Genomic DNA, 15,135 nt, shown 5'->3' on the forward strand with positions numbered 1-15,135 from the left:
TTGGCATTACCTACAAGTTGGTGTCTGATTTTCAAATTTGCAATGTGAAAATCTTCTCAAGGTGAAACCCAACTGTACCCAATCACCATAAAATAGCTTTCAGTTACTTACTGTGAAAAGAAAAACTTTACAGAGTATGCTTTTAAAGGTGTTTCCTCCTTGTCTGAGAAAACATTTTTTCTTAGTGACATTCCTTTGTCTTGCTTCCAACTGTTACAAATGGAAACTGTAAGCTGTATTAATCCCAGTTTAGAAAGAAATATAAAGTATGTTTTCATTAGAATGTGTGAAAACCAATCTGATTTTCAAACAAAGCATCACTGAAAATGTGTTTTAAAGTGCTTTGAGATAAATTTAATTTGTGTTTATGTACATATCGTGATAAAATTTTAAGTGTGTATATTAGTTTCAAGAAAATAGGCTATTTCTGCATTTAGGAAGAAAGAGGATAGAGCCTGGATGAGAAGAAACGAAGAAAACCCAGCTTTCCTATCAAAATAAAAAGAAATCCTTCCTATCCATTAATGATAGATGTGCAGAGGGGAAGGACTTATTCTGGCTGAGGGAGGGGCCGTTAAGTCAGTCACTCTCTCCATTCGTCTTTTTAATCTGCTTTTCTTTACCTGTTGAGATGTGTAATCTCCGGAGTATTTTTGTAGTGTCCTGAATCGGCCTCCTTTGGAGAAACAGTGCTAGGACAGTTCCATGAAGGGAGGGGACCCTGAGGGAACAGTGGCTGCCTCTCCCCAGCTGGGTGTGTCTGCCACACAGAGCAGGTGTGTCATCTACCTGCCCAGCTCTCAGCACCTGAGCTGGCAGGCATGAGCCGCCACATTCCACCTGGCTAGGTGGCTTTCTGGGTGATTAAGTGCTCAGAATTCAAGCTCTTCTGAATGCCTTTCCTTTGCTTTCCTCATGCTTACATTTGTTTTCTTCTTGCTCAGTTTGAAGCAGAGAGGCAGGTATGCATTTAGACAGGGGAATACCTTCGTAGAAACACTTCTGCAGAAGTAGCTTGCAGTAAAATATTAGACACCTGGTTAGTATCCTGCTAGAGTATCTTGCTAGAGTTTGATAATATTTATTTTTCTGCCTAGTTGCTTAGGATATTTTTTTAAAAATTATCATGGGCTGACTTTTATCTTCCTTTGACTCTCTCCTACCTCCTGCTAGGCTTATAAAATGAAAGTGATTCCAGAGGTAGCTTTAGACCTTTTATTTCCTGGACTTTGTGCCCCAAGGGAGATAATCAGATGCAGAGGCACACAAAGATGAATTAATTGTACTTTATTTTCCTTTTTGACTTGTTGTAAATCCTGCCCTTTTGATTTTATGCTAATACTGCTTTGTTGCCACCTGTATCGCCCTGCTCACTACTAAATTGAAATGCTTTGAAATTGATTTGGTAATAACTATTTAGACTGTTTCAAGTCTGGGTTAATATTCATTTTGCTACATTGCCTGCAATTTTTAAAATCATCCTTAATTATAGAAGCCTTTTTTTTTAAATCTCTTGGGTGAAGAGAAGAATTTTTCTTTATGTATATAATTTGGTAATATGCTTAATGTGGGAAAGAAATTCTTGGCAATGATTTGAGTCAGCAAAGAGCCTGCTGTACTTTTATTCAGACTGTAGTTGGATTCTTCAGGCTGTTCTATTGGTGTAGCAAGCATTTATTGGCGCCTACTGTGTACCAGGAGCAAGCATGTTCAGTACTGGGACAATAAAGATAAGGCACAGCATCTATTGTCAAAACTTGTCCACTTGTGGGACTACAAAATGGTCTTCTATTCTGTGGAGAGTCTGAGCAAGTTGTGAATTACTGAGAAGAATTTAAGACATGACAGTGATTGATACCTCTGACGGAAGATGTATGCTGTGGGTGCATAATGATACCACTAATCGAACTCTTTTCCAAAGTCTGGAAAAGGGTCATTAGACTGTGTGAGAAGCTCCAGTGTCTGTGCACAGGTTATGTGAGGCTTTACCAAAACACTGTGCTTTTTCTGGAAAATGTCATGTTATTTAAGTCCTTAGACTTGTCTCTGGAGACTTCTTCTCAGTTGGGCAGTGTGGTGGGTCCCATCCTCCCTGCGCAGCACCACCTGCTCCCAGCCATTCCTTTAGGTGTTTCCTTAGTTGAAGAGCCTGATGAATGTGGCTGGGAATGTGCGGCTCGGGCCCCTGGCCTTGCTGCATGTCATAGCAGAGCATGCCTTGCGCAACACAGGTGAGCACTGAGCTAGAAATTTCGTACAGAGATCTGGCTGTCACAAGCCAGCATACGGGGCTCCCAGAGCAAGGCCAGAGAGGGAGCCGGGCCCTGTGGCGCATTGGATGGGGCTGGGCAGTTGCAGAAGGAGAAGCCAGAAGTCTCCTGAAGCTGAAGGTTACCGTGCAGGGTTGGGGCGGGGGTCCCACCTGGGACATTCTGTTGGCATTCCAGGCAAGGTGGCTTAAGTGCCTTCACTAGACCCCTCAGGTTAAAAGCTGTGGCCGCAGGTGAACCAGGGACTTTGTTCTCTGTGGTTGGTTAGTTTGCAGGTGGCCGGGCCTAGGTAGGGGTGGAAATAAAAGTACAGTCTGGCATTTCTGGCCAGAAAGGTTTAAGTCAGGCCGGTTTCATGGTGCAGGCTTTCCCTTACACACTTGGGAAAATCCAAAATGTGGCCTGGTGGCTTGAATGCCTGCTGGGTGTGAGGTGTGGGTGCACAAGAGAGGGACGCCACCTGTCAGCCAAGAGGCCTACAGACTTCTGCGCTCGTTGCCTTGACTTGTCTCTGATCTTTTCCTGATCGGACTTCCTCTGCAGCAGTGAAACCTAATTTGGAAAGTTCTTAGTCACAGGAGGCAGTCTCGCTACAGTAGTGGGCTTTTCCTTTTCTATTCACTTCTTCCTTTCATCCACTTTTATGAGCGGCCATTATGTTCCTTTCTTGTTTGATCCTTAATTCATTGGTCCAGTGTTTTAACTTTAAATTCTTCCTGTCAACCACTAAGCTAAATACAGAGGTTAAAAAATGTTTGCTTTTTAAGTGCTACTTTATTTTTCTTCAGTTGTGTGGGGAGGAAAACATTCCTGAGCATTCATGATGCCTGAGGCACTTGACATATGCCCTTATGTCTAATTTTCTCTGCAACCCAGGGAAGGACAAATCACTCTCTTCAGAGAGTCCTCTCAAAATGCGTATTTTCTATTATAATAGTATATGTACATAATTTATAGTACATGTATTTGGGATGTACGCCAAGTCTTGTCTTAATAGTATGGTATGATCAGAGCAGTGTAGAGAGGCCGGGCATGGTGGGTCACGCCTGTTATCCCATCACCATGTGAGGCTGAGGTGGGAGGATCGCTTGAGCCCATTAGTTCAAAACCAGCCTGGGCAACATAGGGAGATTTTGTTTCTACAAAAAAATTTAAAAATGAGCCAGGGGTGCTGGTGGTGCATGCCTGTGGTCCCAGCTACTCAGGAGGCTGAGGTGGAAAGATCATTTGAGCCCGTGAGGTCGAGGCTGCAGTGAGCTGTCATTGCACCACTGTACTCCAGCCTGGGCAACAGAGCGAGACCCTGTCTCGAAACAAAAAAAAACCATGTAGAGCCCCATTCTAGGATAGAGTGGGACTTAGGGCATTCTGGGGCTTTCCTGTCCATAGGGCTGTTAATGAGAGTCAGTGAGTTGAAGTGCAAAAAGAACTTAGAATGAAGCCTGGCATATAGTAAACAGTATTCCAATATTCATCTTAGCCACTGTTGTGATTTCTTAAGGATCATTACTTAATTCCTCACCAGTGAATTTGAAATGCTCAAAACAGAGCATTTTCAAAGGAAAAAACCAAGATTTTTCCTTTTCCATGAAGGTATGAGTTGGGGAAAGTATGAAATAGGGCAAGAGAAAAGATGCATTGAGGAGTCACATTCATAAGACTGTATTCTTCTTATAAGTGGGCAGAAAGCTTTACTCCTAAGTTTCCTGATAGCTAGTGGAAAGAGAGAAAACACATGTGGAGGGTGGTGTTTATAAAGACAAAAATGTCCATTGCCCAAAATGGTACCGGGTCTGGAGACGCATACCTCCTTGTGGACCCCCTAGAGGGGAGAAGCCAAGGTTGCAGCAAGCCCCTTGCTCTTTTCACCCTTGTCTTCTCTGTAGCTCAAAGAGAAGGTTCTGATGAATTGTTTGTGGCATATGTTTGGTATCTCTGGTCCTTAGTTCCTGAACAATTCTGGGCTAATGCTGTAGTCAGGTTACAGTTAGCTTTCTTCTTGATGTTCATTTAAGCCTATAACTTGATTTGGATCCCACCAAACTACCTATAGGGCCCTGGACCGACACTGATTTTATTTTTCTTTTGCTGATTCTATTTTAAGTGTCCATTCAACATAGCACCTTCAGAAGGCAAGGGGTAAAGTTGGATCCTAGCACTTTAGGAGGCCAAGGTGGGTGGATTGCTTGAGCTCAGGAGTTCGAGACCAGTGTGGGCAACATGGTGACACCCTGTCTCTACAAAAATATAAAAAATTAGCAAGGTGTGGTACCTGTAGTCCCAGCTACTTAGGGGGCTGAGGTGGGAGGATCGCTTGAGCCTTGGAAGTTCGAGGCTGCAGTGAGCCGAGATAGCACCACTGCACTCCAGCCTGGGCAAGAGAGTGAGACCCTGTCTCAAAAAAAAAAAAAAAAAAAAAACTTTGGGAAGGTGAAGAAAGAGTGCAGTCGTATTTCAGAGCCTTGCAGAGCAAAGTATTTGATGACTGAGTGGATGACTTTTTAACAAGGCAGACTTCATGAACTTTTAGCCACAGATAATTAACTCCTTTTATGTAATGAGCACCATGCAAGCAAATGGTGTTTTAAAAATACGCTGTATGTATAATCAGAAGAATTGGTATTAGCTATACCACTAATTGTGCATACACATACGTGTGTGTGTGTGTGTGTGTGAGAGAGAGAGAGAGAGATCAGGTTCTCTGGAGCCTTTTATCTCTATAAGGTGGGGTTGATGGTTCTCAGCCTATCTGCCTCCTCTCATGGGATGTGATCAGGTATACGCCCTGTTATATTAAGAAAGTGAGCCAGGTGCAATGATGTGTGCCTATAGTCCCAGCTACTTGGGAGGCTGATGCAGGAGGACTGATTGAGGCCAGGAGTTTGAGACCAGCCTGGGCAGCATAGTGAAATCCCATATTATTCAAAAAAAAAAGTGTTTTGGAAGTATTCTACCCCTGTACACTAGTACAAAGGAAGATAAGACACTGTCCTTGAGACTAAACGGAATGTAACACTAAATTGTGAGGCACAGCCTAACCTCACAGCCTTATAAAATTTAAGGCCTGATAAGTCGCTCAGTTTCAGAATGCTCTGTGTCACGAGGGTGGCTGAGACCCAGTTTGGGTGATGATAGCAAGCTGTAATTGACAAAAGCTGCCATCTATACTAGTCCAAAGAACAAAATGCTAGGATTTTTAAATTATTAAGGCAACTATAAACATTAGCCAGTCTCTGGGAAATGTCAAATAGCACTTTTTAGAGATTTTTTTTTTTTTTAAGTCATCACAGTTAAGATGCTGCCCTTGATGTGTACGTGTACCCACAAGCATTCTTGAGAGTGATTGACTGGGTTAACCTGATTAGGAGTTTGAATTTCTGTAAGGTTGGAAGAAAGAAAGATGTCGTTTATTGGAAGAACCAGCTTTCTCTTCTTGGGGACTCCGGGGCTGCCATGTTTGGTGTTGTTCTTAGGTTATGCAGGGAAGCCAGACTGATTTGGCCTTCATCTGCTCAGCTGGATCTGCCTCAGGGCTCAGATGGAGCTGAGCCAAGATGAGAGTGTCTGGGCTTCCACCTGTGTAGGCTACATCTGATATTGAATCCCAGGAAGGAGTGTCAATGGAGTGGCTTCAGATTTTCCAGCCTCCCTGCCTCTGAGAACCCTGGGACATGTGGACCGTGGAATGCCTCTCTCACAGGAACTTTGTGAGGGCAGCAGAAGGGCTGCCTCTTCTTCCTCACTAGTCTCCTTCATATAAACACTGACCTTACAATATGTTCATTTCTAAATGGTTACCCCATCTGGGACTTCTCTTCGCAGTGACTGCTCCTGCAGCTGAGCCCTTCCTCCCCCACCCCTTTTCCTTCCTCTCCCTGCCAGGACCTGAGTGTTGCCCCTCCGCCCCCTCTCCCCCTCCACGAGATGCTGGGCACAGTGTAGGGCACATGCCTGCCAGTGAGAGCCACACCTTCCACCTGTCCTGCCATCAGGAGCTCTGACCTGGCCTTCCCAGCCGTCCTCAGCTGCTCCATGGGTCCCTGAGGTCCTGATTACAGTGCTGTCACTTGTAACAGGAAGTGAGCTAAGTCCTTATTTCCCCTGCTTGAGGTCCTAGTTAGGACTCAGATCTTTGGGGTTTGATTCAGAAGTGCTTGGCACTTAGGGAGAGCACTTTGACTTTTGGTTTAATTTTTCAGTTTACAAATACGTGCTCTGCAATGTAACAGCCACAAAAATAAAACCAAACAAATCCCCTATCTCCCTAGCCTGGAACTCTTCCTGTCACTTGGATGTTGGAGTAGCCTGTGAACCTAACTTATTACAATATGTCTGAGAAAAGCATTTTGAGTGGCAAATGCTGGATTTAAATGTGAAGGTTTGTAACACCACAATCTGTGTTATGGGATGGCCCACATTTTTATGCTTCAAGCTTATTAACAGGATTACCATTAATAAGCAATAATCTTATCAATAAATTAGACCACTCCTGAAAAACATTAGCACACTTCTAGCATATAGCAAACCTTCAGTAAATGCTAGCTTCTGCTGTCAACACCACCATTGGCATTTTTATGATGGAAAGAGTCATACTTGCTATGCCTATGTTCATATAAATGGTCTATTTAAAAACACAAGGAAGGCTGTGATTGATTCCAAAGAGGTGGAGGTATGGTTTAATACTGCTGATGGAACACTGGCAAATGCTGGGAATCATAACGATGGGCACCCAAAATCAGATCCTGAACTCTGGTAAGTGAGATTAAGTGTAGTGTCTCTGACCACAAATGGAATTGAAGTTTATTCATTTGCTCATTGATTCAATTAGCAAGCATTTATTGAGCACTTACTATGTGCTGTGCTGTGCTTTTCAGAAAAGGAAAAGGTAGCCATGGATACTCTAGGGAAGGCTTCAGCATTTATGTGGGATTTTTTAAAATAGGCAACCAGAGAGGGTGATAAGTCCAGGCTGCAGCAGCAGGAGGAGTAAAGACAGTCAGAATTGTGACAGGATGTCCTGTGGCCACTGCAAGGAAATAGTTTTGTCTTTACTTCTAAACCGTAAAGAATATAAACAAAGCTAAACCCTTCAGACCCTTTGATCCTAAATAACTGACCCTGAGCTAATTTACCAGCCTTCTGATACAGTGTGTATCATCTTGGTGTGTGGCTAAAGCAGCCTGATCCAGGAGCTGGGTTCTGAATGCACTTTGGCCCTGTGCACTCCCATTTAACAGGCTTGGAGTTGAGGGCCTAGGTGACTGGAATCCAGATAGGGAAAGAGGCATCGGTGGACATGGCCCCTGTTCTCAAGGACGCAGCCAGCGTTAGTTCTAACAGTGGGGCGGTGTGAGTGGCCCAGGTGATGATGACCTGTGGTTGCAAGGGGATCCCGTATGGCTCAGCATCTTTAAATTTAAAGTGACTCTTTGTAGAAGCTATGTAGGGTGAGTATTGTTTCGCTCTTTGACCATGTTCTTTCTGCTCTTTTGCCAAGATGTTTACAAAAGGTTTTTTGTACCTTTTTTCTGTGCTGGTTTTCTTTCTTGGAGATTAAATGTGAATTCTGCAGTCATAGTATACCTTCTCCTGCTGGTGCTTCACCTGCGCTGGATATGGGAAGGTTTTCCATTTCGTGTTGCTGAGGAAATAATAAGTCAGTCTCTCTGGATCATCTTGAATAGATGTTATAAGCTTTAAGGGTCAAATTCTCTGTTTGACTTTATAATTGTATTTTTGTTTCTAAAGATTTTCTCCTGCACCGTTTCTGCATTAACCATTCTGTTGTTTGTTCCCGCTCCCCCACCCCCAGCAAATGTTATTAATTTGGAAAGTATATTTAAAGGTTCAAAGGAATTTAATGAGACATGAATTCTTTTGTGAGTAATCTTTGTTAAAAAGAGGATACATTATCTCCAAGTTACATAATTTTACTCTTAACTCTGATACTTTTTAGACAATTTTTTTCATTATCTTCCTATCAGAGTTTCTCCCTCGCTCCTCTTCTCTGTAGAGTGATTTAGCAGCTTATTTCCCCTGGTAAGCCACATTCTTCTAATTTACCAAAATACATTGTATGGAACATACTTTGATAAAAATCTGTGTGGACTGGAAAACTTTCCATTGATCCTGGGGAGGGCAGTGTACATGTTTTAACTCTTCAGCCCCAGCTGTGCCTGGCCTCCTTCAAAGTATTTTGGTCTTTCATTTCAGCCACAATTACAAGTTCATCCGAAAATGATGACCGGAGTGGCTCCAGTTTGGAATGGAATAAAGATGGAAGCCTAAGATTAGGGGTTCAGAAGGGAGTGCTTCATGACCGCAGGGCAGATAACTGCTCCCCAGTGGCAGAAGAGGAGACCACCGGGTCAGCAGAGAGCACGCTGCCCAAAGCAGAATCCTCAGCTGGAGATGGTCCAGTCCCTTATTCTCAGGGCTCCAGCTCACTAATAATGCCACGGCCCAACTCAGTTGCAGGTAAGGCCACACCTTTCCCTGGAAGGATTATCTCAGGGAGACCAAGGTGCCCAGTGTTCACTGTCTTCACATGGGAAGGCACTCCAGATACAAGCCAGCTTCGTGGCCGTGGGTCAGGCACTTACCTTTTCTAAGCCTCAGTTTACTAATCTGTAAACACATTAAGGCTGTACTTAATGGTCTTTAAGTGATCCTTCTGCTCTGGAATTCTTTAAATCGATTATTTGGACTGTCGGGCTCTTTGTATGTAAGAGAAGAAAGTATAAAAACTCTCCTCTCGGTTTTTGTTGTTTTAAGCCTTAGAAAATTCATTACTGTTTATTACCTCCTGGTAAATGGGAATTGTTGAGTGAGTTTGTTAATATCAGCTCGAGGATCTTCTTACCAAACTTACAAACTTATTTTCGTCTAATTGAGGCCGATTGTACAGGCAAGAGGGCCGAATTTCTGTACAATTTAGTTAAAATGGAGCTCACGGCTTAAAATGTAAGCAGTGGAAGTAGGAGCTCTCAATCAAGGAAATGAAAATATTCGAGATAGACATGCTTTACCGAGATGCAGCAGCTGGAACAAAGAAGAAAGCACAAAGGCTGGCAACTGTCAATAGTCAGACTGGTCGCCAGGTGTGTGTCAAGCAAGGAGAATACAGTCAGTCCCCTGTATCTATAGTTCTACATCTATGGATTCATCCAGCCATGGAGCAGAAATACCCAAGGAAAAAAATCGATAAAAAATAATAAGAATTTAAAAATACAGTCTCACAACTATTTACATTGTATTAGGTATTATAAGTAATCTAGAGATTATTTAAAATATATAGGAGGATGTTTGTAGGTTATGTGCAAATATTACACCATTTTATAGTAGGAACTTGAGCATCTGAGGATTTCGGTATCCTCAGGGGGCCCTGGAAGTGATCTCCAGTGCATAGTGAAGGATGACTATAGCTCCAGGTGGGTGGGGAAAGGAGCTCTCTGCATCTGAGCTGTGGGGCCTGTTTTTAAGGTTTCTAGTTTCTCAACTCCATGCCCTGTGCTGAGTTTAGAAGAGGAACTTGTTACAGTCATTCTTAGTTATCAGTGTAGCACTTAACATTTCTCTTCTACTAGTGCAGGGACCCAGATTCTCCGCTCCTACGTCAGAGAATTTCTCTGTGATTTATACTATGCTTTCAGGATGCGGTGGGTCACTCTGGTGGTTGTTGGGTGTTCTTTTACAATGGGACTCTGAAGTAGCTGATAAATAAGTGACCCTAATGGAAAAGTTCTGAGGCACAACTCTAATTCACTTTCAAAGGAAGTGAAATGGCCTTGTTCCAGAAGAGGGATTTGGCATGTCTGCTGGAGAGAAATACTAGAGAACATTATACGAGTTGACTGATAGTCCTTCCACAAGCTTTCCTGTCCTCCCACCACTGTCCCACCACTTTAACAGAGTATGTGGCACCCAAGGCGCTTTAGACCGTATTTACCTAGTTATGATGAATGGGTCATTTGTATTATCCCAGAACTTGATCACTTTATTGACTTCAACAAAAATAGTGAACTTGTGCTCAATTTAGTCAAGCTGTTTTAAAATTAGGAAACATGACTGTGTTAATTTTAACAGTGTTAAAAGCATCCCATTTGGGGTTGTTTTCTGCTCGATGTTCTTTATGGGTCTCCTGCCATGTGAAGTGACAGTGGGTGTGAGCTGAGCTTTTCCAGGAGGCTGCCGTGATTATAGAGCAGAGCTTTCTGATTTCTGCTGTGCGCATTCATTAGCTTCTGCGTGTGCCCTTGAGCTAGACCTCCTGTGGAATGGGAGGGTTTCACCTCTAGATTTGAGCAAAGTCTACCTGGCCTAATGGGTTTGCTCATTTCTTGTGTGCTACGTGTTTTTTAAACTAAATGCATATTTTGAAAGGACGTGAGCAAAGGCCTATTTCATGATATCTGTTAACAAGCTAGGAGTCTGGTAGATTCTTCATTGCCTCCCTTCCTGCCCCTGAAGTTGAACCTCAGTTAAGAGGAAATGGCAAGATTTTTCAAGTACCATTGAAGAGTAAGATTCAGGTTGTATAGACTCTATGCAGCACTATTTAGTGATTAGAAGGCAGGCTGCTACAAACAGGGCAGCAGAGAACACTCAGTGTTAGAAGAATCAGAATAATATGTGAAGGACTGTATACAGAAATCTCTTAGAAGTATTTGCATGTTATGATCCAGGTAAACAAATTGCCTTTTGGTGGGAAAGGTGTTTTGGCATATGAGGATTGGCAGGTAAAGGAAGGGTGATGCCAGACCTCTGTTCACAGCCTCCTCATGGGGCTGGCCCCTAGGGGATTGGGTGCAGAAGTTCTTCCTAAGGTCCTTTACTGAGCTTGCTACAGAGAATGGAATTGTCTGTTAACCATGTAGTACAGTGACAGGTTTTTTTTATTTTTATTTTTTGACAAAGATTATAAAAATAAGTTGGCTAGGTTTAAAGATTATTTCACTATACAGATTTTCTTTGTAAAGATATTTATTAGAGTGGGATTGGTTTGGACAACTATATATCACATCAAAATGCATGACATGGACACCTCTTTCCTTTATTAAAAACAGACCTAGAAGCCTTTAAAGGTATGTTTTAAATCAAAGAAGTTGGGTAATGGGTTCTATTTTTTACTATTTTTTTCCTTTCAAAATACTTTCTGAGTGGATTATAGAACACTGTGTTTAATTTTCCAGGAAACAAGCATGATTGCTATACAGTTTTCCTAAAACTGGTCATTGCCCTGGACTTATTGGCATGGACTTTCCATAGGTTAGACCACAACTTTAGCAAATGTTCCTCTTTGTTCAGCTTAGAGATGTCTCCCTCTGCCTTGCCCCACCAAGCCCACCCTCACCAAAAAACGGACTTTCCTCCACATCTTGAAATGTGCTTCTTATCCAGATGTTAGATATGGTGTGTGTGTGTGTGCACAACAAGTATATAATTAATTTCGCTGTAGAGATTCTAGCAGTGGGTTTATTATAGCATGAAATTATTGCTTTACCTTTGGGTTTTTGGGGCCCTGAGTAGTGTCTAGGATTTTGAAAGCGTTTATGGGTAAATACTGAATGTGAGTCTGACTTTTGCATAGGTAACAACTGAGAATCTACTGTAGGCATGCCTGAGAGGGCAGAGTGGCCCAAGTTACCTGCTCAGAGGGTGGGGAGCACCTGGGCACATAGCTAAGCCACTGAAATCTCCCTGCCCTATTCACTGGCACCTCTATTGGTGGCTTCGAAAATGCCTCAGAAAACTGAGATAGCTGGCAGGTGGTGGCTTAGGGCCCTGCTGCAGCTTTCAGCTTGGCTTAATCGTATTTGAAATTGAGAATCAGCCAAGAGCTGTGGAAGTGCTGAGGCTGCTCTGTTGCAGATTTTGGTGCCGAAGCTCTAGTGACTGGGAATCTGAAAACAGGCCTGTGGAATCTTAACATCTCCTGTACCTGTTTAGATACAATCTAGGGCATTTTTGCAATCCTTTATTTGGAATGTCTTTTATGGTCACATATTTTTAATCCTTTCAGTTGTTATAAATTTATAAACTGTTCTAAGGAGTCAGGGGAAGAAGGGAAATAGGCAACACTTTTGAGGCTCTAAAGCATCTTTTTATTCTCTAGGGCTGCAACATTATGTCAGATGTTCATGACTGTTCTGGCTCTGAAATGAATTACGGGTTATGAATATGGCTGCCTGCCCCTTCTACCTGTGCCTTGGTGGGTGCATTCACCATGAGGCATGTGAGGAGAAGGGTCTCAGTGCTCAGGCAGGAGCCTAGAAAATGTTCCAAGCTGTGTTACTGTAGGGAGGTAAGAAGGTTTGGGGAAGACAGTGTAGTCCTGTTAGCCCTCCGGGAGATTTTATACACCCTACTTATGAAGGGCCTAGAGAGAAGCTAGACGCTGTCCTTGGATTACCGTACATTCGATCCATTTAAAATCCCCAACAAGTAATTAGCTGAGTCTTTCTAATGGGAAAGATTTGTGTGGTAGCTGGCAAAGTGCATAGAATATTCACTTAAATGTGTATACACTGTGGATATGCACCAGGAGGATACAGAGGCATAGGTGCATGCTGTCGTGAAGTCAAGGTTTCAGGTGTTTCTTGCTCGCTGGGAGGATGAGTAGGCAGGGCACGTGTTGGATTGCCCTTTGGAGGATGCAGCGAGAGGGGATATGCCAACACAGTCAGGCCTGGAGCCACCCAGGTGGCTGTTGAATGAAGGAATAAGAGAGGATGATATGGATAGTGAGGAAGAGAAGGACTGAGATCTTAGTAGGGGGAAATAGGAAGGGTGCAGGTAGGACGGATGGCACTGGTCAGCAGCTGGATGCTGGGTCAGAGCCTGTTGGGCAGCCAGAGGGTTTTCAGAAGACAGATGGCCCAACTCGACTTCTGTGCCCTGCACCTTGGTCCCACTGAAGATGTCCCCAGTGCTAAGAAGGCTTTACCCAGGCACTATGTCTCCCTCTAGGCTCTCATTTGCCCTCAAGTCACTGTATATTTTCTTGTCCTGAAAGATAATAATCTGACTAAGATCAACAGTACTTCATGTTGGGCTTAACCCATAAACCAAATTAGGTTAATTTTAGATTTTCCTCAATGTAATAACAGGAGGGGTTTTTAAAAGGCAAAAACGTGTACTATCTACTTGCTTCTAAGATTTCTTGAGAATTAGCAAAATTATTTTGCGGTAGTTGTTTTTGTAATCTAACTCGTATGAATGTTTGAATAGATCTTTAATTTTTTTTTTTTTTTTTTTTTTTTGAGACAGAGTTTTGCTCTGTCACCCAGGCTGGAGTGTAGTGGCACGATCCTGGCTCACTGCAACCTCTGCCTCCCGGGTTTAAGCGATTCTCCTGCCTTAGCCTCCCAAGTAGCTGGGATTTCAGAGACCCGCCTCCATGCCCAGCTAATTTTTTTTGTATTTTAGTAGAAATGGGGTTTCACCATGTTGGCCAGGCTGGTCTTGAACTCCTGACCTCAAGCGATCCACCCACCCCAGCCTCCCAAAGTCCTGTGATTACAGGCGTGAGCCACTGCACCCTGCTCTTTAATGCTTTATAACAAATACTTAGGTGATATGAGTCTTACTGACTTGGTCAGAGGTAAACATAACTTATTTTTATAATAAAAAACACCAAAAAATGCGGTATGATATAGAATGTGTATATAAGTCTACACATATATTTGAAGCTTAGGAATATGATTATACTATTACTACTGAGCCAACTTTTAGTGTTCTCGGTGCTGTGGAATTGTACACATAGAATCTGCCCATTTAATTAATAAGTTTGGAATTCCAAACAGCAGAAAGCTCCCCAGAGCTGCAGAGAAGAATCTAGCAGCATGCCACCTGCTTGTGGTGTTAAGTACTGAAGCTTTGCTGTGTGCCACATGATTGTCAGATTTCCTCATCAAACACTTTATGGTGAATTCTGTCTCTTTCCAGGAATAATGGAGAATTCTGGCAACTCAGTCAACGTAACTTTAAGAAAAAGAAGCATTTGGTTTTTACCACTTTTCAACTAATGATACTGCCAGAAAAATAAACTGGGGCAAACAATATAAAAATGACGTTTAAGTGAATTTTGTTGAAAGCCTGAACTGAATTGCTTAGTGATTTATAAGTTATAGTCACTTAGGTATGAAATTTAAAGTCACCTTTGAAGATACTAAACTTCAGTTTAATATTACAGCAACAAGCTCAACCAAATTGGAAGATCTGAGTTATTTAGACGGGCAGAGAAATGCTCCTCTACGGACGTCAATTAGATTACCATGGCACAATACGGCCGGAGGTAGGGCACAGGAAGTTAAAGGTATTTATCCTGGCATCAGCTGCAATAATGGTTATGACTAACTCAGTCAGTAACTTTGAAAGTCTGTGATAACCAGCATTGAAGCCAACTGTGTTTATAACATGATGGAAAGTGTGTTTGCGCTAAAAGCATATCTGTGAGGTGTGCTAAGAGGTCATCCTCAACGGTTTGGGGCTTCTTCCTTTAAAATATGTGATTGACTTGCTTCTGGAATTGAAAAAGTAATTCTGCAGTAAGTTATTTTGAAGTGAGGGGTAGTTTTGAAGTGAGGGGTAGTTTAACACTCATTAGGTGTTTATTACTAATAAAGTATAAGCTTTGTTTCAATTCTTGGACTAGGCCAGGCGCGGTGGCTCATGCCTGTAATCCCAGCACTTTGAGAGGCCGAGGCGGGTGGATCACCTGAGGTCAGGAGTTTGAGACCAGCCTGGCCAATGTGGTGAAACCTTATCTCTGTTAAAAATATAAAAATTAGCTGGGCATGGTGGCAGGTACCTGTAATCACAGCTACTTGGGAGGCTGAGGTAGGAGAATTGCTTGAACCCAAGA

General features: G+C 42.7%; 1 protein-coding gene across 23 annotated transcripts in view; it reads left to right on the plus strand.

Moving 5' to 3' along the window:
- Nucleotides 1-15,135, plus strand: part of TANC1 (tetratricopeptide repeat, ankyrin repeat and coiled-coil containing 1) — a 267,732-nt gene that overhangs the window by 188,011 nt on the left and 64,586 nt on the right. For 11 of the 23 annotated variants that reach the window (XR_010150111.1, XM_063791238.1, XM_063791240.1 and 8 more), the window contains 2 exons: nt 8,484-8,747; nt 14,464-14,586. Coding sequence is in view for 22 of the 23 variants with exons in the window: in XM_063791238.1 (XP_063647308.1) it covers nt 8,484-8,747; nt 14,464-14,586 (387 nt within the window). In the remaining variant the exon portion in view is untranslated. Of the gene's footprint in view, nt 1-7,507; nt 7,718-8,483; nt 8,748-14,463; nt 14,587-15,135 lie in introns of those variants that run through there. The other 12 variants (XM_063791241.1, XM_063791242.1, XM_063791247.1 and 9 more) reach the window with 4 other exon arrangements.

Source organism: Pan troglodytes, chromosome 13 (assembly GCF_028858775.2).
Source record: "Pan troglodytes isolate AG18354 chromosome 13, NHGRI_mPanTro3-v2.0_pri, whole genome shotgun sequence".
Classification (NCBI taxonomy): Eukaryota; Metazoa; Chordata; class Mammalia; order Primates; family Hominidae; genus Pan; species Pan troglodytes.